The sequence below is a fragment of the Onychostruthus taczanowskii genome, unplaced genomic scaffold (genome assembly GCF_017590055.1).
Source record: "Onychostruthus taczanowskii isolate IOZ18803 unplaced genomic scaffold, ASM1759005v1 scaffold6, whole genome shotgun sequence".
Classification (NCBI taxonomy): Eukaryota; Metazoa; Chordata; class Aves; order Passeriformes; family Passeridae; genus Onychostruthus; species Onychostruthus taczanowskii.
In genome coordinates this window covers 10,738,503-10,764,320 of record NW_024503679.1, presented here as the reverse complement: position 1 = coordinate 10,764,320, position 25,818 = coordinate 10,738,503, and the positions used below count along the sequence as shown (strand labels likewise).

Here is a 25,818-nt window from a genome sequence, read left to right as displayed (position 1 = left end):
ACCACCGTAATTTGGAACAGATGATGGCAGAAAATCCCCTTTGCCGCCTTCCCTGCAGAGTCCAGAAGCCGCAGCACGTCTGAAACGTTCCAGGGTTTAACACCACTCCTTCCACAGAAGATGAGAAGAAGCTGCCCTGGGACCTCAGCACCTCGAAAGCAACAGATCCATGAGCAGACAGGGAGAAGGTGAAGAGTCAGGGTTTCCTAAGAGATTACAACCTTCCTGTATTTCTGTAAGCCCTGCTATGGGAAACCTAACACAGACCAGGAACATGGCTTCTCCTCAGGAGAGCTCACTGGGCACAAGGAGGAGAAGGCAGATGTGGGGGACATATTCTGCTAGAAGCAATCTGGTTTGGCCAGGTCTGCAATTTCTAAGATGATTCATGAAACTTTTGATGAGGAGGCTTTAGCTGAGGGTCAGGGCAGACACTATATTAGGAAAGCTTTAGGCATTTGGGGTAGATGGAGAAAAAGATCAGTTTGGAAATGATCTCTGAAGAACACCTCATTCAATTCCTGCGCAAAGCAGGGCTACCCTCAAAGCCAGATCTGGTTGCTCTAGGTCATATCCAGTCTTAAAAACTTCCAGTGAGAGCATTCCCCTCTCTCTGGGGCCCAGATCCTGTGCTAACCATACTAATGGTTAAACTATTTTTTCCTAATGTCCAGCTGGAATTTTCTTCGTTGTACTTGACATCTCCTATTCTTGCTTTGTGCACCTCTGAGCAGAGTTTGTGCCCCACTTGGTGCTGGTGCAGCCTGTGTTCCATGCCCCTGAATGCCCTACCCTCTCAGTGATCTTCTGACAGACTATCCAAGATGTCTCCTGTGATGGTGGAACCAAAGCAAGACGTGGTTCCCCACATGTGGATTCACAAATGCTTTGTAGAGGAACAACTGCCCTCCTTGACCAGCCAGCAGTGCCCTCACTAAAATGCTGCTCTTCCATGGCCTCAGTGCACAGGAGGCACACTCAGGACTCACACCATCATTAACAAATCCATTTGTGGTACTGGTTGAAAAGAAGACAACACCACCTGTGTGGGGCTATGCCAAGTTTTGGTTATTGACTACAGATGAGCCACACTGATGAGACCAGGACAGTGTGGTGGAAAGAGGACAAACGCCAGAGGACAAGGCAACAGTCCAGGGCTGCTGTGTGTCCTGGATCAGCTGGTGAGGCAGGGAGCCCCTTGGCATGTGGCACACAATGCCCACAGCTGCCCAGCATTCCCATTCAGCACATGGAGGTGAGCACCCAGCACAGTTCCATGGCTCCCTGTTTGTGGCTGCAGTACTCCTGCATGGGGGTGGGAGGCTTCTCTGGGACATGGGAAAGCCACAGATGGAAAGAAAATCCTCCTTTGCTTCCCAAAGAGCCCAGAGTTTGCTCGCAGCCTGGGGCTGTGCCTGCCTTGCTGGCTGGGTGCAGAGGCACATGAATGTGCTGGGCTGCCTCCAGCTGGTGCTGGGGTCAGCCACTGCCCTTGAGACAGAGGGACAAAGGGCACCAGCCTGCTTGGAAGTTTGTTCTCTTGGCACTGAGACATTTTCCAGCCCTGCTGGCCTGGCTGAAAGTGCAGAGGGCACAGCAACCTCCTCCTTGCCTTGGCTGGAGTCAGGAGCCAACACAGCCCTTGCCCTACTAACGCCTGTGCTCATCCCCTCCCCTTCCTCTGGGGCAAAGGCTGTGCCAGCCCCAGCTCTGCAGGGCAAAGGAACCACGGCCTCCCTGCCCCACCACTCCAGCTTCCACCAGAAGCACCTCCTGTGCTCCTGCAGGCAATGTTTAGAGCTCACAGATCCACAGGGTGCAGGGAAGCAGTTTCACACCCCTGACTCTGCAGTCTGCTTCGTACTCCTTAATATACCATGGTGAGGGGATGAGCCAGATCCCCAAATCCCTGCAAGGCACCTTTATACTTTGTTCTGGGAAGGCGCTGGAGAAGTATCTGATCTATTTCCATGCAGGATCAGCTACCCCATAACCACTGCTGACAGTCTGCCCAGTTTCTTTTTAAGGATGCCCTCCTAGGCAAGCTATTTAGATTTTTATTTTACTTTCAGTAAAAAAAAAAAAAAAAGTGTAATTTAATTCTTTGTGGCAATATGATCTCCTGGATCTGGAGACCAATTTATTGCCTTGCTCTAGGCAGAAAAGCTTTTAGACACTTGGAATACTACTCACACCCTCCCCTAGTGACACTTCCTCTACAGAACTGCTTTATTTGGTATCTCCCTGGAGATGTTGGTTTTTAACCTTTGCCTGCTCTTGATGCTCACCTGGGAATCCCCAATGGCTCACATATTCCTTGAAATATCATGGCAAGCAGTGCTAATGTTAGGAAGGCCCTGTCTGTAAGCAAAAGAGAAGATGACCACTCTCCTACTGTTTCCATTACAAAATGGGTATGAGGCCACTAATCCAGAAGGAAACTCTTGCTAAAGCACTCCTGAATGCCACACTTTATACATTGTTCAGGAGCTGACATTTTGGAGCTTCCAAGTTTGCAAAACTCTCACTGCAGGGGGTAGGAGCTAACAGTAAGCTCAGTTTAATGGTTATCCTGGCTCCATCTCTTGCCACCTCTGCCCAAGATGTCACCCTTTGTTCCCTGTGGCATTTGTCATTAAGCCACGACCATCCAAATGAAAAGCTGTTTATAAGATACTGAAATGCAGGTGCCCCTGTCCCTTTCACACCGGCCATAAGGCTCCAGCCCTCACTGCTGGTACTCAAAGGCAGCTGATGGCAATTCCCAAAACACCTCCTTGTTTCAGGGCATTCTAAGGATGCAGTTTCATCTGATACTCAGGTATTTCTTAATGGTTTTGCAGCTGAAATTGTGACTCTAAATTAGCTGGATGAATCTGGCTGCCAAGTGGGTACTGCAAAACAAAAGCTCTAGAACCCGCTCACAGGCAATGTCTCTTTAAGAGTGTCACCCGTCATGAAATTCAGAGATGGGAGGAATTCTCCCTCCTTCAGCATCTCTTTACACCACCTTCCAAGTTATACACAGACACAGCGTCACACTCATCACAGTTTATTGCTTATGTTCAAACAACTTGTTCTTACTCCAAGTGCTGTACTAGAAACAGACACAAAAAAAGGCACTAAACGGATTTTCTCCACATGATCACAATCCTATGGCTTCAGTCACATTTTGTTAAGGTACCTTAAATCACCAGCCTCCAGCTGGGGAGCAGAAGGCAAATATTAGTGCTTAACATCCAGTAAACAGAGGTACTCCTGTGTGTTCCAGCCTGTGCAATGGAGAATGGGACAGGCCGGGCTGAGGAAGGCTGAAAACTCACTCCCATTTCCCTCAATAAAATTGTACAAGCTAATCCACATCAGGCCCTACCAGAAACATCAAAGCCTGGCTCAGGGCTTTGCACAGTGTTTGCCTGCAGGGCACAGGGAGGTGGAGATTGGGCTGTATCAATGGCTTTCCCTGAAAAGCATAAGAGTGAAAGCAGCTGGCAAACCAGTGAAAGTGTTTTGTGAAGTATTTTGCATCTGAGAGCTCCCCTGAGTGGGACCGAAAACACATTTTCAGCAATAAGATGGAATTCTGTAGGCAAAAGCTGATCAAACCTCCACTGTCAGATGATAGAGACTCCTCTTACTTTATTCTAGGGGTTGCCACACACTGGGATAATGATCAACTCTGACTAAGGTAGGGATGGCTTCCACATTGCCAGGAGATGAAACAAATGGAGAAACAAACAAACAAACAAATCCATTGTTATAAAGGAGAGGAAGCCTAGAATATAGCCTACAATATGTATCCCACACACAATGCTCCATTTTGGCCTGAGCTGCCAGTATGCTCCTACTTTTAGTGCTACTCATTTCCATATTGAAAAGAAGAGCTGCTGAAGGCCACATCTGATCTTCAAACACACTTAATTATCCTGCCCAGCAACCTCTTTCTTTTCAAACACTTCATTGGCAGGCTATCACTTCATATTCAAACTGGAAGTAATTCCAAGCCCAAGCACAACTTCAGGTAAACTGGAGCACTGCCTTACCTGCTTACTTAATTCCACATCCTTTGCCTTTTAATAAAGGAGACCCACACCTTTTAATTTTCTGGTTTTAGATAGCATCAGAAATAATAAATGAGAACTTTGGTCCAGGTTAGTCTGTTCACATCTCCTTGACAGATTAAACAAGGACTTCTTACACCATGAAGCAGCAGAACACACAGGCCTAACTCTGATGAAGAAAAACGTTAAATTTATCTCCTGTATAATGTGCAATTTTGTCTCAGATGGTGTCAAACTGGTACTCTGCAAAGTCAGGAGCAGCAAAAACTGCATGCCATGCTAGAGAGCTGGACACAGCAATTCTCTTTTAACCCAGTTACACTGCCAGCCATCACTGCCAGTGAGGTCAGTGATGAACAATAACACAGTTGCAGGGCAACAAAATGAGGCATTTTCAAATGGTTGAACCCATTCAGCCAGGGAGGGAACACACAAGCAATCATGTGCTCATGAGCAGGGAGGACAGGGAGCACCAGATAAGAAAGTCTAAACCATGAATGCCCAAATCCAGTAAAAAGCTTTCTTCCACACGGGATTCTGATGTTATCACGACAAAATCCACTCTCTTTCCTCCTGGAGCTTACACAACTACAAACATGTCCTTGCAGTTTTTGTGACTCAACAAGCTCTGAGCCAGGCTTCTCTCCTTAACTGCATGTTCCAAACTCCTTATTAGACTGGAATTTTTCATGTAAAATTAAAAGAGAAAAACAAGCTCCTTATCACGATATCATTAATGGAAAATAGTTGTGCTTGCAATTACAGGGGTTTGGGAGTTAATACACTGTCCTGCACCAAAGCCCTCAGCTGTGGCCTGCTGGAGCAGTCAGAGTCACTGGCCAACAGTCCCTGGCTCACAGTATCAAAGGAAACAAAGAAAGTGCAGATTTTTTGGGACAGGAGTTGGCACTCACTAGACTGCAGCTCCAGCACCACCGGTGCACACACCACAGAGACCCTTTCCAGGTACCACCACAGTGTGCTCAGTGCCTGCAGGGCACAGGATCCAGCAACCCAAACTCATCAGAACACTCACTCCTGACTTCAGGCTGCTCTAATGCAGCTCCTAACCCACCTTAGCCCACTTGAGGCAATCTGACTGCAGGGACCTTGGATTAGTGAATTGAAACGTTCCAGTGTAAACATGATTAGTGCAGTCATGAATCATAATACCTATTACAGTTGCTTATGCAGTTATTTCACAACCCTGTATTAAAATAAAGGAATATTTTCTTATCTAGCAGCCAAGTTCCAAGTCCTCTTTTTGTTTGTGAAATATTACTCAGCCTTTTCCTCTCTCCACCCCATCAGTGAGTGTGTCATGGCACCAAACTCATCTGCAAAGGCACAGGGAAGGAAAAGTGGCAGAATTCACTTCTTCAGAGGACAAAATTAATCTTGAGATTATTTTAAGACATGTTCATTCGAAAGTGCTATATGAAGATAAAAATTTGTCAGAGGATCAAAGCTGCAGCCTTATACTATGCAGCTCCTTTCATGTCACTGTTTCAGCTTCAGGTGTGGGCTTGCTAATGTGAGGATCCCCACCAGGGAGGACAGGACGCCGCAGAAACCAATCACTCCTGGGTTGGTCTTGTAGATTCCCAGCGTATCCAAAGGGCCTGAGAGATCACAGAGGTTCTTCACCAAGTCCAGCAGCAAAGGAGGATTCCTTTTCAGTATCTGAAAGAGCAGGCAGAGAAAATTGTGCAAACCATCGCTTTTCACACCGTTTAGTTCCTCGCTGTGCTTCTGCCAGACGGAATTCTCCTTTGTCTTTTCTTCCAGTGCAGCTTGTTCCAGCCTCCAGGAGATCTCATAGCAGTCCCTGGCCAGATTCATCAGGAGGGAGCAGTAGTAGCACTTGGTAGCCCAGGTGTGCCACTTGGGCTTGTCGACGTGCGGCTGGAGCCCGACGCTCCTGAGCCAGAGCACGGCGTCGCACACGAAGTACAGGGCCCGGCTCAGGTGGGAGGCTGTGAGGCACAGGCGAGGAACCACCTCTGGCAGCTCTGCAGCTCTCCTGGCTGCCACCAAGGCGTGCACCATATTGCCCAGTCTGAACACTGCAAGAAACCCCAGACAGGTTAGCACGGCCCGGCCTCACGCAGAGCTCGGCCTGCCGCAGTGCGCGTGTACTTTCACAAGGCCTGGAGGGCTCCGCGCATTTGTATGCTTGAGCACTTCCCAGGATTAGTGAGGAAAGGGGTGTAAACGTCTCAGTTCTGTGTAAACATCACCAGCCCAGGACATGCACACAGGTTTGGTCAATAGCCAGGACTTGCAGCCTCTCCTGCCACTCCGTTCTTGCACCTGGGGGCCCTCTGGACCAATATCACCCTCGGCTCTGCAGGAGTCAGTGCCAGCAAACAAAGAACACAAACAGCCTCTAATTTCAGCTGTACATTTTACCTCACTTTGTGGACAGAAGATGTTTCTGCATTAATCCTACTGCAGCCATGAGACACAGGTTGCCTCTGTGCCTGTGAAAGCCGCTGATTCACGTGCTGAGCACAGAGACCAAAGTCCCTCCTCAGCCAGGAATCTGCCAGAGGCACATGTAGCAGCTCCCTGCAAACCATGTGGAACACTGTATTCCATTTCAAGCTGCAACATACGGCAAACCTGATTTCACCCGCTGCACCGTTTGGGTTTTGCCCCCTGAATGTTAATACAATATTATTGAAAACACTTTTTACACCCTGCTGCCTTGTCACAGTGACAGATGTTGACAGCACCCAAGCCTGGTGGAACTACAAGAGCCCTGAATTTAGGCCTGGTGTCTATTAGTGATTCATTTAGCAGAAGCACAAGAATTATGCCCATGCTGATAAACCAGTTGGCCTCTCCACTAGAAAATACCATAACTCTACAGCTAATGGAATAATAAACAAATCCATGGCAATCCGATAGACTAGAATATTTGTCTCATGGGTTGCAGTTGTTCCAGGATTGAGCAATTGACAAGTGGGTGGAAGACCAAGCTGCAAACCAGTGATACACACATAGTAACAGTGTAATCATCGTGGATGCAACCGTGACACAGACCAGAGTGATGCAAATGGTCAGGCTATAAGCATGGAAGGGTATGTGATTTAGTAGGGTATAAACGCTGAAGAGATTAATATGTTAAGTAGGATATAAAAACCATATTGAAGGATGGTCTTTCAGAGGTGATTTTGTGGGATGATGATCTTTCAGCGGTGATTTTGTGGGATGATGATCTTTCAGCGGTGATTTTGTGGGATGATGATCTTTCAGCACTGGGCTGTCTCAACCCATCAGCTGGAAGGACTAATGAGCACACAGTGAGTCAGCCCTGCCTCATAACCCTGGTCTGTCCTTGAACAGAAGTGTCAGGTTGGCCTCTACAGCAACAGCTGACTGTGAACTTATTCCTCTCATCCTTCCAGCAGTAATTCTGATTGTCTAACTGAAGAGGAGGCTGAAGAAGTAAAATAAAAAAAAAATCTATTTAGCCCTACCTAGCCTGGCAAGCCATGGCAGGGATAAGTCTATTGACAGTTTTGTAAATGTATTAAAAGAGGTTTTGTGGCTCAGGGTAGGTTAACTAGAGGAAACACAAGGGCAGGAGCTGGGAGTGCAAGGAGCAAGTGAAGGTCTTATCCCTCTAGATACTGGGTACTTACTTTTCCGGCCAGAGCTCATGCTAGATTCCAACTGCTTGAGTTTCATTACCAGCTTCTTTTTATCGGCTTTATTCTCTATTAAATAGCTAAGCAACATGCATGTGTACTGAGTGGCTCTGGAAGGGAAAAAACGAGGAGAGGGGGACACAGGTGAGACACAGACAATCACAGGATGGCAGCAGCAGGACAGGTTCATTCCACAGACTCAGAACTGCCAGGGCTGGAAGGAGACCATGCAGTACAACCCCACTGCCCAGGCGGGATCACCTGGAGCGGGTGACAGGGGAACGCGTCCGGGCGGGTTCGGAGTGTCCCAGAGAGGGAGACTCCAGGCCCTCAGGGACACTCCCTGGGCAGCTGCTCCAGCGCTCCGCCACCCAAAATGCGCACAAGTTCCTCCTCAGCTGAGGTGAAACTTATGTTTTAGTTTACGGCCACTGCTCCTCGTCCTGTCGCTGGCACCGGAGGAGACCGGCAGCACCCTCCGGCAGAGCGGGCGGTGTCCCCGGCCCGGCGGGCTGAGGGGCCGCGGCCCGGCGGGAGCGGCGCCGCTGACGGGCCCTGGGTGGGTGCCGGGGGTCGCGGGGAGGACGCCTGCCCCCACACTCACCGGAAGAGCTGGTCGCGGCCCTGGCAGCGGTTGGTGAAGCCCACGAAGCCCTCCATGGCTCGGCGGCACGGCGGGAGCAGCGCGGGGGCCGCGGCCGCTCCGCCCCGCCGCGCCCGGGCCCCGCCCCGCCGCGGAACGCTCCGCTGCGCGCCGCGTTCCCGGCCGGGCTGCGGCACGGAGGGGTCGTTACCACGGCAACCGTCAACAACGGAGCAGCGGCGGTGTCACCCCTAAAGGCTTCCCCCGCTCGGAGCCGCCGGCTGAGCTGCGGCGGATCCTCCCGGGAAAGCCAGAGGAGCCCGGCACGGCCCCTCGGCCCCGGCACGGCCCCTCGGCCCCCGGCACGGCCCCTCGGCCCCCGGCCCCGCTCCGAGGTCAGGCGCTGTGAGGGCTGGCGGCGGTGGGGTGCGCCCGGCCCCCCCGCGCAGGGGAAGCTCGAAACCACCCGGTGTCTTGGAAATGGAGTACAAAACTTCCAGTGAGAGCACCTGCTCTCAAAGTTAATCGTTGGGATTTTACTCAGGAAGAATAAGTCCTGGGTAATTAACGAAGAACAAGATAATATTTTTGAATACTTTTGAATGCTTTGCCATAATTCTTATACACGCTTGTGACAAAGTTTTTGGGCTCTCTTTGCCTGTGGGCAGCCTGCAAATCCCTATGTGGCTGAGATCCCCAGAGCAGGACAAAACCCCCGGGAGACACAGGCGATACAAGGAGAATTGAGCTGTGCAGAGCAGGGTTGCTCTGGCTATCAAAACTGAAAAGAAACCCCCTTAGACATCATTAATCAAGTTTTCCCCCATTACCTCATGAGAGAAAGTATTGAAGGACTCTTTATTCTTCTGCATCCAGGGTGATTCCTGCATCCGTGGTTCGTTTTGCATCTGCAGAGGGAGAACCATGGCAGTGAATACCCAGAAGCATCTCCTGGAGATTCCCCCACCATCTGGAAAGGAATGGCCAAAGGAAGAGGAGGAAGATTTCTTCCTGCTGGATCCCGATCGAAAGCGTGATGTGCTGCCGCAGCCCCTCAGGATGATCAACAAACTGGTGATGCAGGTTTTTGAGAGTGCTGTGGAAATCATTGAAAAACGGGAGATGCTCCGAGAAGCACAAAAACGAAAGGTCCAGCCCATAAAATGCTTTCCTACAGCTGAATTCCAGGTACAGAACCTCTCCCAGCAGAGACAGCATTAACCACCAGAGCAGATCTTGTCATTCTCCTGTTCGTGACCTTCCTCAGAATGCCACCACCATCTCACTGGTTCAGTTTTAAAGCCTGCAGCTTCTCAGCTTGTCTGACAGGTTCTGCTTCCCACCCAGTTATCACACCTCTCTAGGTATTAAACACTAAATTCACCTTCCCAGGCTGGCTCCACCCTTGTTTGCTGAGGAGAAGGTGATTAGTCAGTGGCACACGAGTGGGCAAGCCCAGCTCTGTGCTCTGCTGAATCCTCCAGTGGGAGCAGGATGACAGTGCTGCCTTCCCCGTGCTTATGTGGGGGTGTCCAGGAGGATACTCTGGTGTCTGCTGGTGTTCTGTGACTGCCTGGAGGAGTTCAGCATCCCGTCACAGCTCTGCACTGGAAGGGAAGGGCGGGATGCTCCTGAGCTCTTGGCCTTTAAAGCCCCTTCTGTTTGTGGGAAGGGGAAAGATGGGAGAAAACTTTCTCATTCCTAACACAGACCAATCTCTGTGACAGAGATGAGAGACCCTGCCCTGCTCTTGTGGGGAAAGAATGAGTCAAAAGGTTTCCCTTGTAGAATAAATCAGCATTTTTTGGTGAAAAGGCCAGGAATATATCAGTAGTATGGCTGATGAGAATGCAGTTGGGTACACTCATCTTTTCCCTTTCTTGGTAGGTAACTGAAAGAGCCAATTGCCTTGCAGTGTCTGGAGAATACGTCTTTGTGGGTCTGTCTGTGGGTCTGGCTGCCTTCAACAGGTGTGACTTCAAGGATGTCAGTGCTTGGGATGCAGCCAAGACAGAGATCTGTGCCATCCATGCCTCGGATCTGGGCAGCGAGTGCCACGTCCTGCTTGCTGTGGATGAAATGGGTCAGTGTGCCGTGGATTTCCTTGCCCTAGCTGGGGATTAGCTGTGCTCTGGAGCTGAGCTGGCGGTGCTACAGAGCACTGCTGGGTCGGGGCAGCGTTAGGGTGGCTGAGAAGTTTCCTAGAAAGCCCTGCAGAGAGGGCGTTGGACGGCTAGCAGATTGCAGGGTGGCAGAGTGGCCTTAGGGCCTTGTGATTGGCAGGGGCTGTGGCTTTGGTGGCTTTTCTGGCACAGCAGAGGCAGGTGCAGAGCTGAGGGTGAAGCACAGTGAAGTTTAGGAGCATCTTGGGCTGGGCAGAAAGAGCTCTTGCTCGGAATGGCCTCCTGCCTGTGAGCTGCTCCTGCACCTGTACTAGTTTGTTGGTGCATCTGAGAGTTGTCACTTTTCAGACTGGCTTATCCATCTCTGTGCACAACCAAAGGTTTACTGGTGCTCACATAAGGAAGCCAGCAAAAGTTTAGTGCTGGAAACAGTGGCATACTGTTCCTTGGGCCCAGGAGGTAATGTAATCCTGCTCACTCTCCTGCACATGTTGTAACAGCCATCCCCAGGAGCATGGCTAACATTCATTCACTTTTCTCTCCCTCCTTCTGCTGCTTCTGTATTTCTATTTCAGGGCTTGCCTGGCTCTTCTGCTTTCACAAGGAAAGCTTCCTGCTCATTAAAATCCTGAATGAAGTGGTAAGTGCTGAGCTAATTGGGAAGTAATCAATCATGAGAAGTACCAGTTGCCCTCAGAAATTTATTCATAGGCAGTAGCTCTCCAAGACTGCTGCCCAGTATTTACTTTTGTTCTCCCAACAGTCTTCAGCCTTTTGAGAGCTGTGTGAGAGCTGTGTGAGGGCATGGAGCTCTCTGAATCAGTGATCTAGCTTTGATCAGCCTGTTTTTCCTTGGCAGGAGGACATCAGCCAGCGAAGCCCTTGTGTGGAGGTGGTGCTGTCCCGAGGAGGTGATTATGCAGGAATCCTGCTGCAAGGCAAGTGCAGGAACACGCTGTGTTTGGAGACTCTTGTGTCCTAACAGAGAGGCAGCAGCAGTGTTTTGAGAATGCTGCAAGTGGTCTGGGTACCCAGGATCCTGTTTTAATCCTCCCAGTTCTCCTCCAGCTTGAAGATCAGCCCCTGCCACTCCCTGTCCCTTCCAAAACACTGGGGCTGATCCCAAAAGCGAGCTGTCTGGAGCTGTCAGTGCAGTCCCCAGCTCCCAGGAGGCTCAGTGGAAGCAGGTTTCCCTCTCTCCAGAAGTACCAAACTCAGTTCTTCCTCTGGTTTGCTATGGCTCACTTTTACACTGAAAAGATGTAGACCTGAAGAATTTTCTCTGCAGGTATAGCCTGGAGAGCATAGAGAGCCTCTGAAAACACTGCAAGAAACTCCTTGTTACAAGGTTCTTCTGTTTCATGGCAGCTGAATCCATGGCAGGCAGGTTTTCTGGACCTGTGTTTGGTGGGATCTGCCTGGACACATGCTGAGAATGAGTCATGTAGCAGAGAACTAATGTGAGACCATGCCTCATTTTCTACTTTCTCCTCTGCTACTCAGAGGCTCCACGTCAGGTTATTGACTGAGTAGCTTCATGGAATTTCTTTGATGGATGTGGGACCTTGAGGACTGAGCTGGAGGCTGGGGTGTCAGTCTCAATCAAGCATGTCAAGCCTTAAGTGGGAGGAGAGGTCGGCTGCATGGAGTTCACAGAGATTTTATATTTCAAAAAATACACAAATCTTTTTATAAAGGATAAAAGATAACAGAAGCTGCTTGCCTGAAAGACCTTTCCTCTTCATTTCCAATTGCTTAACATGGTTTCCCAATGCAGACAGCTCAAAAGCTTGGCTGGAGGTCTACCAATTGCCTAAGGATTCCTGGCTGGAAGAGATGGAAAAGAACGCAGGAGCTGCAGAAGAGCTGGCTTGCAGTGACAGGAGGTCAAGCTGCTCATCTGTGGTACAAAACAATTCCATCTCCCTCTGTGCTGTTTTTTCTTAGGCTTTTTTTGCCCACAGCTCTTCCCCCAAGGCTTGCTGCTGCAGTGACAGCAAGGCACAGCCTGAACCCTCCTGTTGGCCCAAGGGGGTGCTGTGTGTGTCTGCAGCTGCTGCAGCTGCCCATCCCACATTTCATAAGGCCTCTGTGCTATTGGGACATGTTTACCCTCCCAAGACAGGCTTTCTGAAGAGATTCTCCTGGTCCCAGGGTTTGTGTTCTTGCCGCCCCTCCCTGAAACTGGCAGCTCCTTTCTCAGAAGTATTGCTCCATCTGAGGGCATGTGTAAGGGTATTCCCACAGGGCTTCTCCCGTGTGTTACTGGGGGAAGGAGGAGTGGGAATCAGGCAGGATGCCTCTGTTTGGGAGTCTGGCCCTGCAGCAGGGTTTGTGTTTTAGATTACATACAAGGAGAGCCTGGTGGGGTCACAGCCTCACCCACCTGAGCAGGGCAGAGTCTCTGCCTGTGTGCACTAGCCACGGTCAGCTCTGTTCTTTGGACTGAGGAGCTGCGTGGAGACAGCTCTGCAGAGATGGTCTCTGGCCTCAGGGACTGTCCTAAGCTGCCATGGGGAATTTTAAGTGCTGACTCAGTGCTTAACCCTCCCCTTTATCACTTTCACCCTGTGGGATTTCACCTCTCAGCACACAGACACCTCCTTCCCAGCACCTTCAACCAACCCTCTGTCATAGCACCCTCCCAACTCTTTCCTCTTCCTTCAGCAAAGACTTTCCTGGACATTTAAGAGGGCACTGCTTTCAGCCTTGTCCTCAGGGCAAACACCCTGCTTAACTTAGCCAAAACCAAACACTTAAGCATTCCACCTTTGCTGATTCTGTGCAAAATATCCAAATGCCTGCCCCTTCCTTCTCAGACTGGCTGATTAAGCCAGACCTTTTCTCTTTAGTCCAGTGTAAATGTGTATGGGGTGGTGGTGGTGGGCACACACTGGTGTTGGCCCCCTGTTACAATTTCCTGTTCCCAGCCAAGCATATATGTGACCTCCTCCAGTCCTGGGCTCTGTGAAGTAAAATCTGGTTCTTGCTGTCAGGAGACATTCTTCATCCTTTAGTCTTGCTTCTTTTTTGGTGTTTTTTTTTTGGGTTTTTTTTTTTTCCCCTTTATTTTCTGAGCATTGCTGTGACTCACACAGGCCTGTGCTGCAACAAGAATAATTGAGAGATGGCAGGAGTCTGGGCAGGACACCCTTATAATGTAGTTGAGAAAGTAGTGATGCCCTCAAGCTCCTGTGCTTTGGCCTGAAGAATGAGCCCAAACCCAGTATGTCCCAGATAGTGCCAGCTATCCTTTGCATACACAAAGGAGTTTTTCCTAAATTCTTTAGGAAGCCACTTGATTCCCATGAACAGGTGAAAACTCACCAGTGTAGCACACACCACAGTTCTCAGGTGGGCACTTTTCTGTTGCAGGAGCTTCCTGTGTCTGCCATCCAGGCTGATGTAAAGCTGGATCCCCCAGAGCTGCTGCTGACAGTGAGGCCACCCAAACCCATTACAGGTCAGGACTGAGTCTGGATGTGCAGCCTGGTTCAGGTGGCAAAGGCAGCATGGCCCCTATAAATACAGAACAGGTCAGAAAGTCTCAGTAACGTGATCCCTGGTCCTTTCCTGACCTGTCTGTCTAGTTACATGTGGGAGTTGCTTCCTCCCAGACCATCTCACATGTCACCTTTGCCAGCACAGAGTGCTTTAGAGCGTTTCAGAGTGGGTGTCACTGGGGAGGGAGGAGGCTGCTTCCTAGATCTAGCAGCACTCCTGAGTCCTGGAATTATAGAGAAATGCCAAGGATGAGGAGGGGACAGACTTTATGTTGGAAAATGCCACAGAAAGGCAAGGTGTGTGGGGTGCTCAGAAGTCTTGCCCTAATCCCTGCATTCAAATACTGGAAAATTAACTTGTGATATGGAAAGTCTCACACCAGATAAAGTGTTTTCTGCCTCAAGACCATGCCACCCCCAAATGCCTCCATGGTGTTTGCTTCATGGGTTCTGCTTCTCCAGGACTGCCTTTTCCCTTCGTGTTCCCAATCCAGGCACTAGTTTTAAAGGTCCTTTGGATGCCTTGAAGGAAGTGGATGATGGCAGCATGCTTGGCTTGGGGTACAACCACCTAATCAAGGACTCCCAGTGGGAGCTGCAGGAAGCAATCTTCTCTAGCACTTACCAGGAGTACCTGGAGGCTGAGGGTGTGACCAAGGAGGAGATCCCCAGGTGAGTGGCAGCACCAGCCAGGATTCAGTCCATGAGTCATCCACACAGGGCACTGAGCTGTGTAGATGGAAGCCTCTGTCTTTGCTTTGCTTCCTTCATCCCAAGGCTTCAGGGCAGGGGGCTGGAGCCATTCCAGGTCTTGTCATAGTGCTGCTTACTTATCACAGCCTTTCTCTTACATACATTTCTTCCTTTTTTTTCAGATATGCTACCTTTCATTTCCTCCTTCCTAGCCAGATCCTGATGGGACCAGAAATGAAAGAACAGCCAGGTAATCCAGAGGGACAAAAAGCTGTTAATCTGTGAAGCACAGTCATTGCATGACATTGAGCTCCAGTGAGAGCTCAGTGGGTCTGGCTGGCATCCACTCTAAGTTCCATCTCCAAGGACATTAAAAAAACCCTGTCAGCCCTAAGACTTATAAGTCAGTTACTGGCATGGAGTAAAAAAACCAAAAAACAAAAAACCACTTATCTTCATGTTAAAAAAACTACACAATCTTCCCCCTGAAAAAAACCTCAAATCAAAACAATCCCCCCAAAAAATGAAAAAAGGAGGCATATTGTAAAGAAAAAAACCACTTATCTTCATGTTAAAAAAACTACACAATCTTCCCCCTGAAAAAAACCTCAAATCAAAACAATCCCCCCAAAAAATGAAAAAAGGAGGCATATCGTAAGGATTAAAAAAAAAAAACAAAACCCAAAACCAACAAAGGGAGAGGTTGTTCTGGTTTAGTTTCTGTGTGAGCAGAATTTCTATCAGGAGTACCATGAAAGCTCTAATGAGAGCTTTCTAATGGTGTTTTGGTGTCCCAAATTGTTCCTTTCTTTGTCCCCAGTCTTCTTCTCTTTTTTCCATCCCTTTCTCTGTACCAGATATTCCAGTTGGCATCGGTGTGCATTGGGATGGAAACCACAATTTCTGCTTGTACTTACTCAACCATTCACTCAAGGACAAAGCAGGTAAGAAAGTTTTGCTTTCTCTAGCAGAGCACTCTGTGGGGAGTGGGAGTGTTCTGTGGCCAGGGGCTCTCACTCTGCCAGGTCTTCATGATTCAGGGAAATGAGGAATTGGCAGGGAAGCTGACTCATGTCTTGTGGCTTAGGCTGGCATTTGGATTGTGGGGCTCTGTGCTGCACAGACTGGCAGTGTTTTTAGTGAAGCCACTCTGGCAGGAGGTGGCAGAATGGTGCATGTTTGATGAGGAAAATGGATGCCAGTACTATGTGAGAGAATGTTCTGCACCTTCTTACAGTTGTTTCTCTTCATGCCATTCTGTTTAGGTTCTGATCTGAAACCTGATGTTGTGTGGCCGTGTGCATCTCCAATTGCATGCTCAGCTGTCAGTTCCTGCTCCAGGTACCTGGCACTGGCAGGTGAAGATGCAACAATAACTATTTGGGATAAGCACCTAGGTGAGCTTGCCCTTTGGGACTCTGTATTGGGATCACTATGCATAAATTGCACCTTTGCCTAGGAGATTGAGTGTGAATAAAGGGCTGGTGGTGAGTTTAAAAGGAAATCTGAAAATACTTTGAATTCAGTCATCTGTTGGATGCTTGGCCAGAAGCTGCCAGCACAGCATGACTGTCCTGGCCCCTGCAGGGCAATGCAGGGGCTGGAGCTGCTCAGCAAGGACTGATCAGTCTTGCCCCAAGGCTTGAGACAGTCACAGTCACTGCTTTGCCACTGCACTCTAAGGTCACTTTTGAGACTGTTGTGGCACCACAGTTCAGGCTGCCATCAGTGCTAGTGTCATCCTGCCATGATGGAGGAACTCTCCTGGCAGAAGAATCTCCTTCTGCCATCTGCTTGTTCTCCCTCTGAGTGGGCCACACTCCAAACTAAGCTTTGCTTGGATAAATGATCAGTTCCTTTTTCTTTCCTTCCTTCCTCAGGATACCCCCTGTGTGTGACTGCCATTCTAGAGGAACGTTTCATCCGTAGTATCCACTTTCTGTATGGTTCTGCAGCTGCCAGTGATGAGACATGTGGTGCAGATCCTGTCTGTTGTGGTGCAGATCCTGTCTGTCCCATCATACAGCTTCTAGTGCTGTGTACAGACAGCTCTTTCTATTTGGTGAAAGCACCCAAGGCTGGAAAATCCAGCATCACACTCCTGGCAGACAGGTGAGGTGGACTCCAGCCAAAGAAGCCAAGGTTTTAATGGTCCAGTCTGACAGAGAACCCCAGACTTCTGTGAAGTAGAGAACTTCCTGCTGTTTTTACCAGGATGGCTCTGCCATGCTGCTGTCAGCAGCAAGTGTGGTTTTGGTAGTGCTAAAATTCAATGTTTTGTCAGAATTAGGGGTGTTGCTGGGTTCTTCTGTGCACCAGAACACAAATACCTCTAGCACAGCTCCAGGGCTGGTGCTGAACTATTTGTGTCTCTGCTGGATACCCAGGGGAAGTTTTTCTTCCCTCCTCTGCCCTAACAGAATACCATCCCCCTAGAAGTCAGAATAAGCATTTATTGCCATCTTTCTATCATTTTTGTGTTCACTTATCCCCCTGCTCTGAAGACTCTGGGTTCATGCCTCCATGGCAGCCAGGGATTTGTATCTCCAGTGTAGTTCCCAGGCAGGTTTGCACAGGGATGGGCCTCGGGGGTTACTGCCTGGGAGGAGACAGGCTTTGTCTCTATAAGGAAAGAGCTTGGCTGGGACTATTTGCAGTCAGTGTGCCACAAATTGCCACTGGCATTATCTCAGCCTCTCAGTATGTGCCAGGTACATGGCCATGTACATGCAACAGCAGCATAAACCTGTGTCTCTTTCACAGGCCTGAAAATCCAAATCTTATTGTCAGTGCAGTGATGCCTGTCCTGGCCTTCCCCAGTGCAGTGAGTATTAACAACTGGGTGGGAACTCATGTCCAGCTGTGCTGGGATCTTGTTTCCAGCAAGGACAGTAACTGGGTGCCTAGAGATAATGAGCAGGGCAATCAGATCTTCACATCCTCACATCCTTTCCAGCCTCCAAATATTTTTGGTGTGAAGATTTCCTGCACCAGTTACACGTCTGTGTGTAGCTGGTAATGCTCAAAGGATTTATCTTCCATGATCTTACTCAGTGTCCCCTTGCACTTGTGTCCTCTAACTGGGGTGCACATGGACAGGTGAAGGTGGGAGGGTTCAGCCATGAAGCCTCAGGCATCAGGGTCAACTATGAGAGGGCCTCCTGGGGAGGAAGGTACAAACACAGCCTTGCAAGTGGCCTCAGAAAGTTTGCAGGCATGGGGAGGAGAGGAAAGCCACTCACCATAGCAGCCATGCAGAAGGCTGGATCTAGCTCATTTCTAGTGTACCCTGTTGCCCTTTTCCAATCTAAACCTCCAGCAGTTTCAGTCCAAGTTCTCTGCAAGGGCTGTTCTTCATCTCTGTCACCCTATGACTATGGGGCAGGCAAAGAAAACAGCATCGTAGTTAGGGATGTGAAGTCCTGGGTGTCATCTCAAGTCCTTTACAGAAAATGTTTTTTCACTTGTTTTACCCCTACTTGTCAATTTTGCTGCTTCAGGTCCTGATCTTCTGCTGGGATGGCACGGTGTCCCTGATGAACACTGACACATCACAGACTCTTTACTACTTCTGCACTCCACCTTCTCATGCTGTAGCACCTGCCTGGCAGCCAGTGTTCACAGTGGATAGTGAGAACTGCTGCTTGCTGCTCCGAGGTGGGTGACACCTTGAGGTGGCCATAGGTACACCATCATGGGTGCATTCAGCTTTGCACTGGTCCTTGATTGCTCTTGTTGGGTGACTCCTGATGCAGTAGCTCACTGTTCTTGTCTCTGTCTAGGAGATGAGCACCAGCAGGCAGATGAATTGGTCCAGAGCAAAGCCACTCACAGCACCATCTTCCTTTTTGACTTCAACTCCTACCCACTGAAGGAGGCTTTCCCAAAGAAACCAGATTTGTCCCTCAAACCCGTGCAGGAACTGCAGTGGATTGAGAGATGTAACATTTTTTTACAAGATAGGTTTCGCTTTCTGCCTGAGAGGTAAGTGCACCTGCATTGTTGTCAGCTGTGGTGTCACTGAGTTCATGCAGGGTCTCACCCTGGAGCTTCTGGGTTGTTTTGTGTGCTCTGAGAGATTTGTGTCTGAGTAACGTTGGTGTTCAGGCAGCTGGATTCCTGACAGCCACCCAGAACTGTCCCTCCCTCTCCCTTCTGTCCTTCCTAGAACAGCTTCAGCTGTAAGTCAGGATGCAAGTTCTAAAATGTTTTTGTGCAACGCAGTTTGTGCAAGCTTGTCAGGGAGTATGATCCTCACTGTTTGCGTCCTCCTTTAGACCCCACAGCCAGGCAGAGCCGGGATCTCTCTGTGCCTCTCTCGACCCCCGCATTCCCGGCTCCATGTGGTGTTTAAGTGGTTTGTGTTGGAGGTTCCTCGGTTGGAGCAGGTCCCCTCAGCCTCTCCTGGTGCATCGCGCCGCTGCCATCATTAGATGGCACTGTGACATCTCTTTTTGGGGTCCTTTGCCTTGAATTCTGCTGGGAACCTGGAGCTAGATCTGTGTCAGTATTTTGTATCTTCTTTTCACTATGCTTTAATTTTCCAGTTTGAAACGAAACAGGTGGGTGCAGGTGCGACCTTATAGCACATATTTATTACCTGGTAGCCTTCCCTAATTCCTTGTCTCCAGGTGAATCCTGTGGAGTTGTCTGGTTGGTTAAGTGCAGAAAAGTTCCATCCTATGTTACCAGCCAGCAGTTCTGTCCCTCCTTCTCAAAATGCTGGAGACTCCTGTCTGCCTTATACCACAAAACTGGGGAGTCACCAGCTCCAGGGATATCTTACTTCCTGGGAATTGAGAGCTGAAGCCAGAGTAGTGCAAATAAAACTGCAGTGGGACCTGTGTCTGCAGAGATGTAGAGACAACAGAAATTCAGAGGTCCTTGCTGTCAGGAGCAGTGAACTCTACTATTGATTGGCATAAGGGAATCACTGAGATTTTTGGACACAGGAAGAAGAACTGCTTAACTGGTAGTGAGCCCCAGGGGCCCTTGGGGGTGTTGTCTGAGCTCCGGGGGAATGTCAGGGACTGTTTTTGTTTTAACCACTCTTTCCCCACCATTTTAGGCAGCAGGTACTGCTGGAAATGGAGAAGCAGGAATACTGGGATTGTCTGCAGGCACAGGCAGCTGCCATGGACAATGAGAGAGAGAAAGTGAAGGGAGAGAAGAAGCAGTAGCCAGCCTTGCATGCTGAGGGCCAGGCACTGACATTTTGGTAGACCTTCTATTGCAATTATCTCTCTCCCAGAGACGTGGAGCATCAGAGCAATCTGGTATGTTACAATAATAGGGTGGACCTTAATAAAGCCTTTCCTCTATTAAAAGTCTCTTGCTCTTCATAGGATTGGCATTTTGTCAGATTCTGATTTTCTGTCCTTGTGTTGCTGTAGCTCACCAGTGGAGGTCACCATTTTCTGTTCCTACCCAGATGGACAGCCATCAGCATCCTTGTGCTTAACCAGAAACCTTGTCCTTTCAAAGGAGGCAGCAAATTGCCTTGGAGGTGTCTTCCCTCAAAGCATAGCAGTGCTAAGCAGCAGTGACACTGCAGGGTGTGACAGGCCTGACACAGGATGTTCTGCAGTTGTTTCTCTTGACTTCAAAGCAGGCAGTTTTGGGATAAGACTGCTTAGGAATTGCAGCCTGGAAGGCCCATGAGAAACCTTCAGTCTCGTACAACTGATGGTGCTTCTGGGATGACTGTCTAACCCACAAGGAATCTGACAAATCTCCTAGGAATAACTCCAGTCTGTGTGCAGAGGGGACTTTTTTCCCCCCCCAGTGCCTCCTCTAGTGCCTCCTCTAGTGCCTCCCACAAAGGTTCAGGGAGCACCAATGCAGGGTGCCAGGGAATCAGCACAGACTGTGCTGTGTAGACGCTCCCATCCAAGGTCCCATTTCAGTTTTTCATAGCAAGTTGTCTTGCTTTGGGCTGAGTTTTTATGGTGGGTTTCAGCTCATCCCCTGGAAATGAAGTCAGCCAATCTGTTGGGGAGGTAGGAAAAGGGAGAAGCATTCCATTTGCTTCACAGACTCAGATGCCTGGCTTTACTCTGGAGAAGGACAAGCTATTTGAATTAAACCTTCCTATTTGCTACCTTTGTGAAGGCTCTGAGGCCTGCAGTAAAAGCTTTTGTGCTGTCATTTTCCATCTGCCACAGATTACGGCTTCACAGCTCATCTGATTGTTACGGATATTGGGACTGGGCTGTGTGAGCTCTTGCCATCTGCCTCAGTGCAAAGCTGGGTGGGTGAGCCCAAACCACCCTCAGTGCCTGTTTAAACCCAGCCACCTGGGTCAGCACTGAAGTGAACAAGGAGCACTCCTTGATCCTTCCTTCTGTTTTTGCTCTGGTGGCCATAGAGCTTAATTATTTTGTTTCTATGGTGCTTTCAGAAACAATAGACCTTTTGCCATAGTCAGGCATTGGGGATTACTCAGGGCAGGAATTCCTATTCCTACATTGCTTCCCATGCTGCAGAAAGCCAGCACAACAAATAAGTGGCCCTTTGAGCAGCACTGGGTCTAGTTCTTGCTATTTGTGCAAATATAAAGGGCCTGGGGATCTGTGCCATTAATCCTACTCCATCTGCTTTTCATCCAGAAGAGGAGCAGAGCTTGCCTGGCATCAGAAGAGGCAGGACAGGATCTGCTGAACAGTTAGATGTACTGTGCATCGACCAATTTGTGTATTCCTCTCAAGACATACTTGTTTTTTTGCAGTTAGAATTTGCTCTAAGATTCTAATCATGTGCTTGGCCAAGATAACTAGGAGCTGGCAGGCTCCACAGAGAAAGGAAAACAACAAGCAGCTGCAGGAGGCTGATGAAGAGCCTTTGTTTTAACTCATGATTTCAGCAGGGGACCATTTGTTCCTGCTTCTTCGACGGATACAGAAAAATTGGCATGATCAGTGTGTTGACATGTGTGTTAGTGATGGAGCTCTGTGCTGAGCTCCACAGCATGTTCTGGAGACAAGCACAGGCACCTGATTGCTCGTTCAAAGACAATGCCCTTGGCAGCCACGCTTCATTCCTGGTCACTCTGTGAGCCCTAGGCAGATGTAGGTCTGTTCCAATTTCTGCTGCTGGGAGCTATAGGAAGGCCTTGAGTAGTATCATATATGTGTATCTCACCATCAAAAGATGAAATTGTCAGTTCTGGCTGGGCCTGCTCCTAGCTCAGTGCCAAGTTCAGTGAACTCAGAGATGCTCAGGGTATAATAGGAGCAATTTGGCTCTGTATTTTAAAAAAAGTAAAAGACAGTTAAAAGATCAGTTGATGGCTAGAGAAGGCTGTAAGGGAGGAAGAGGAGCTCAGATCCACAGAGAGGCGCTCGAGCAGCATCATTCCAGCAGAGACAGGTCCTGCCCAGCCGGGCGGAGATGGCTTTTCTCCGCGAGAAGGGAGACGAGGCTGTCGTTTAATCTCGCTAAATTATCTGCTGTTCTCTGCAAGAAGCCAAATGTCATCTTACTTCTTTGCATACTTGCTTGTGCTGTGAAGGCAGAGGAAATCAGAGGCTGATCTGATCTGCTTCCCCTGCTCCTGGGGCCAGCAAAAGTTTGGGCTGTTTGGGTAAGGCACGTCTGTGTCTGTTGGATGGAGTTCGGTCCTCGGAAGGGCTGAAGTGCTGTGTGCTCTGGGATCTGCACTCCTTGTTGCCCGTGTTGCCAATTTTAATGCAATCATCCACATATCCTGTAGTGTCTCACCACATAAAACTGAAGCCATTCTGAGGAGGAAGATGCAGAGACCCCTGTGTCCTACCTGGGGGAAATAAAGTCCCTGCAAGACACTGTGGGACATGCAGTAGTGCCTGGGCAGGACAGCCCCAGCAATTGCTTGGTTTGCTCTGGAAGTAGCAAGGGAAGGTCAAGCTGCCCCCTTGCTCTATTAATTTGTGTCTAGATATAGGTAGACTAAGTACTGCATCCCATTCCTAATTTCTGAAATAGCTCTCATTGTCCAAACTAGTGTTGCCTCATTACCTCTAATGCCAGTTCCCTGTAGCAGGATGCAGTTTCTCATCATCCCCTGAGCCCAGGCTGGTGGATTGTGCTGTTCAGCCAAGCCATGCAGATCAACCCTTTTAATCTTCCCTAATGCATTGTGCCAGCCATCTCAGTCTGGTTTAATTCTGGGCTTCTGCAAACCCTTCCAGTTTGTGCCTGTTTCTATTCCAGTTTGATGGTGCACAGTGCCTCTTGTGCTGATCTGTCTAGGACCTTGTGCATATTCACGTGTGGTCTCACACGGGGAGCCAGATTCTGCTGGCCTTGACACCAGATTTTGCAAGAGCAGGACAATTGGCTGGGATGAGAAACGAGCCACGATTTCAAGGCCAAGATTCAGATGAGGCTGGCTGAGCTTAGCTGAGGGTGCTGGGGAGAGAAGAGATTTGCACGGTGACGAGGGTGATGCTGTGTTTTGGCTCTTGGCCCGTGGATTTACAGGCACTCCATGCAGCTCAGGACAGACAGTGCTTGTGCTCTGAGGAGCTCACACCCTACACAAGCCAAGTGCTGGGCTGGGGTGTGGAGGAGCAGCCTGGTTGTGCTGTAGGGGGGACGTGTCCTGGAGGAACCGAGTGTTCACGTGGCACACCTCTGTGCAGGGCCGTGTGCTGCCTCGGCCCCAGCAAAGTCCATGGTCTAAGAGAAGGGGAAGGAGAATGACTCATGTCACTGCAGGGCTGCAGATCAGACAGGAGGGAAATGTACAGCGTCTGAGCAGTGAATTGGCTGTGCTGCCAAGTTTGAAACACTTCCACTGCCTCAAGCTCCTCAGGCTAAGCAGCTCGTTTTGTTAGAAGTTTCAGGTTAGCCTGCTGGGGCAAACAGCAGCTCTTCTGCACATGAAGGGCTGGACTGTCGGAGGGAGAGGGAATAAATTTGTGTTGTTGGGAGGGTGTTCATAGGAAAAGCAGATGTGTAGGGGGAAAACAACAAGTCCTGCACCGAGCAATGAGGAATATACGCTAATTAGGCAAGGAAGAGGAACCTGCTAGGTTGCAATCCTGACCTAACAACCAATTATAGGATAATATAGCACAGTAATACAGGGTAAACACTAAATGGAGGATGCTTCTGAATTAATTCCTTTTTGAAACACAGCCATCATTTAAAAACATCCGGCATCCTAATTTTAAACTGCCCGTCGCTGACGCCAGCACAGCCTGTGGTCAGGTGTCACAGTTGTTAAACTACCTGTGCTGTTTAAATCTGCACCCTGTTTCTGATCTGAATAGCTCACGCTCCAGCCTCCAGCTTGCTGGGTCTCTGGGAGGTGGAAGAGCCCGGGAGGAAAAGCTGGAGGGACTTAGAAGCCATGTGTGTGTGTAAAGCAGGTGTAGGAGACTGAACAGGCTCCAGTATCCATGGAGAACCTTAGCAGTGGGTTCAGGTTTGAGGGGAGGGGAAATCTGCACTGGCTGTGGAGGCTGCATAAGTGTAGATTTCTGGGGAGTCATGCAGCATCCATCAGTGGAGGGATCCTCCTGGCCAGGGAGATTCAGGAGGACAGAGGGTACTCTTGAATTCTTTGTAGCCCAGATTCCCAGTGATTCTCAGTTTCTAGAAATGAAATCGACTGTGTTCCTGAAGTGTTTCCCACACATTCTGCATTTGGGTCCTTTCTCTCTTTGAAGGCTATAACATACAGAAGGAAATGAGAAAAACATTTCACACAATTCCTAGGACAGTGCAGAGGCACCCCAGGAGCAGGGCTACAAACCAGGAAAAAAATATTTGCAATTGTCCAAATGGGAATGGAATGTTCAGTTCCATCACTAGCAGCTTTTGCTCTTTATGGATCTCCCCCATGACAGAGTCCTGGCAGAGACTGGGGCAGCGATGGTGAATGAGACAGGACTAAACAGATCTGCTAGGCTGTACTTCCCTCCTGGTTCAATAACTTGTATCCTTCATGCTTCCCAGTGAGCAGGCAGTGCCTATTATGGTTTTGTAATTTTTTCTCCTGGTCCTATCTCTCTGGAAGTTCATATTTTAGCAATTCATTTTCTTAAAATTATTTCTGCTAAAAGCATTGCCAGAAGGTCCCTTGGCACTGGCAAATGTTTGCAAAGGCTGAATTGTGTTGATCAGCATTGCAGACAAGCCCCCTTCCAGCAGATCAAATCAGAGTCAGTGCTGCTGAGTGGAGTAACAAGGGGTAAGGCAGGTAAGGAGGGAGCCGTGAGTTATTTGGCTTTGCTATGATCACTTTAATCAGTGGTTTTCAGAAACAAGTTGTATTTTTCTTCAGTGCACATTACCCGTTGTAAATCATCATTCCTCAGGGATCAGAGAGGCTGAAGTTATTTACTTGTTGGAACCAGAATGAACAGAGAGAGACTTACACATTTCCTTTACAAAATGAATCTGAATCAGAAGCCTTCCTCTGTATATTCTCCACCTCTTGAGGCAAAACCTGAAATCCAGATCTGGATTTTACACTTGCATCTCGCTATGATCACACTAATCCTAATCTTCCAGACTGGGGAAGAAACTATAAAGCCTAGCTGCCATTTAGGTTACCTGTTCTTCTTTTGTACTTCCATTTAGTCAGCCTTAACAGCAGTTTTTTCTTTCTGAATGCATTAAGGCAGTCTCGTTACAGCATAATTATTTTGTGGAAAGACATGCATCGTGTTGCCTCATACCAGAGCTTCTGCAGGAAAAATACTAATGCAGCCTGCAGTTTGATTATCATTGTGGTGACAGTTGTTTTCCCATTTAATTTTGACTTTGCTTTCATTCTCTGGGAACAGAGTGATGGCTGGAGCCCCTCTCCCTCTTTCAAAGATGCCATGCTGCAGCTAGGAAATATTTAGCAAGGCACTGGGGCAACACAACAGAAACATAAAAGGCACGTAATGAAATACAATGAATTGTTGGTGAAAAGATCAGCCAATTAATGCTTTCAGCTGTTGCAGCACAAAACCCCCCATATTCCCTCCCCCAAAGGTAGATCAAGTGCTGTTATGAATTCCTAAAGCTTCTTTAGAGAATTTAAATGCATCCTCCAGCTCTGAGCTGTGGACTCACGTAGCATTCCAGCAATAATGTTTTCCCAAGGATGAGCTGTTCCTGAGCAGAATGGCCACTGAAGTGCATTTCATAGGTAAGGGATTTGAAGTTAGCATGAGCTTATGGTTCTATAAGTAAGGTTTGTATCATCTATCAGAAAGATAA

At 48.9% G+C, this 25,818-nt stretch overlaps 2 protein-coding genes across 2 annotated transcripts; one reads left to right on the top strand and one right to left on the bottom strand.

Moving 5' to 3' along the window:
* Positions 1-3,036: 3,036 nt before the first annotated feature.
* On the bottom strand, positions 3,037-8,439 carry PEX11A (peroxisomal biogenesis factor 11 alpha). The gene is made up of 3 exons (XM_041418883.1): positions 8,322-8,439; positions 7,712-7,827; positions 3,037-6,127 (listed from the first exon to the last, which is right to left on the bottom strand). The coding sequence occupies exons 1-3, from the start codon at positions 8,375-8,377 to the stop codon at positions 5,562-5,564; spliced, it is 738 nt and encodes a 245-aa protein (XP_041274817.1). The 5' UTR covers positions 8,378-8,439; the 3' UTR covers positions 3,037-5,561.
* A 785-nt stretch (positions 8,440-9,224) lies between these two features.
* On the top strand, positions 9,225-19,799 carry WDR93 (WD repeat domain 93). The gene is made up of 15 exons (XM_041418882.1): positions 9,225-9,488; positions 10,188-10,383; positions 10,999-11,063; positions 11,283-11,361; positions 12,201-12,328; positions 13,799-13,886; positions 14,421-14,598; positions 14,802-14,869; positions 15,477-15,563; positions 15,885-16,016; positions 16,500-16,731; positions 17,383-17,443; positions 18,120-18,276; positions 18,402-18,603; positions 19,688-19,799. Exons 1-15 carry the CDS (start codon positions 9,225-9,227, stop codon positions 19,797-19,799), a joined length of 2,049 nt encoding a protein of 682 aa, XP_041274816.1.
* The last annotated feature ends 6,019 nt before the right edge of the window (positions 19,800-25,818 follow it).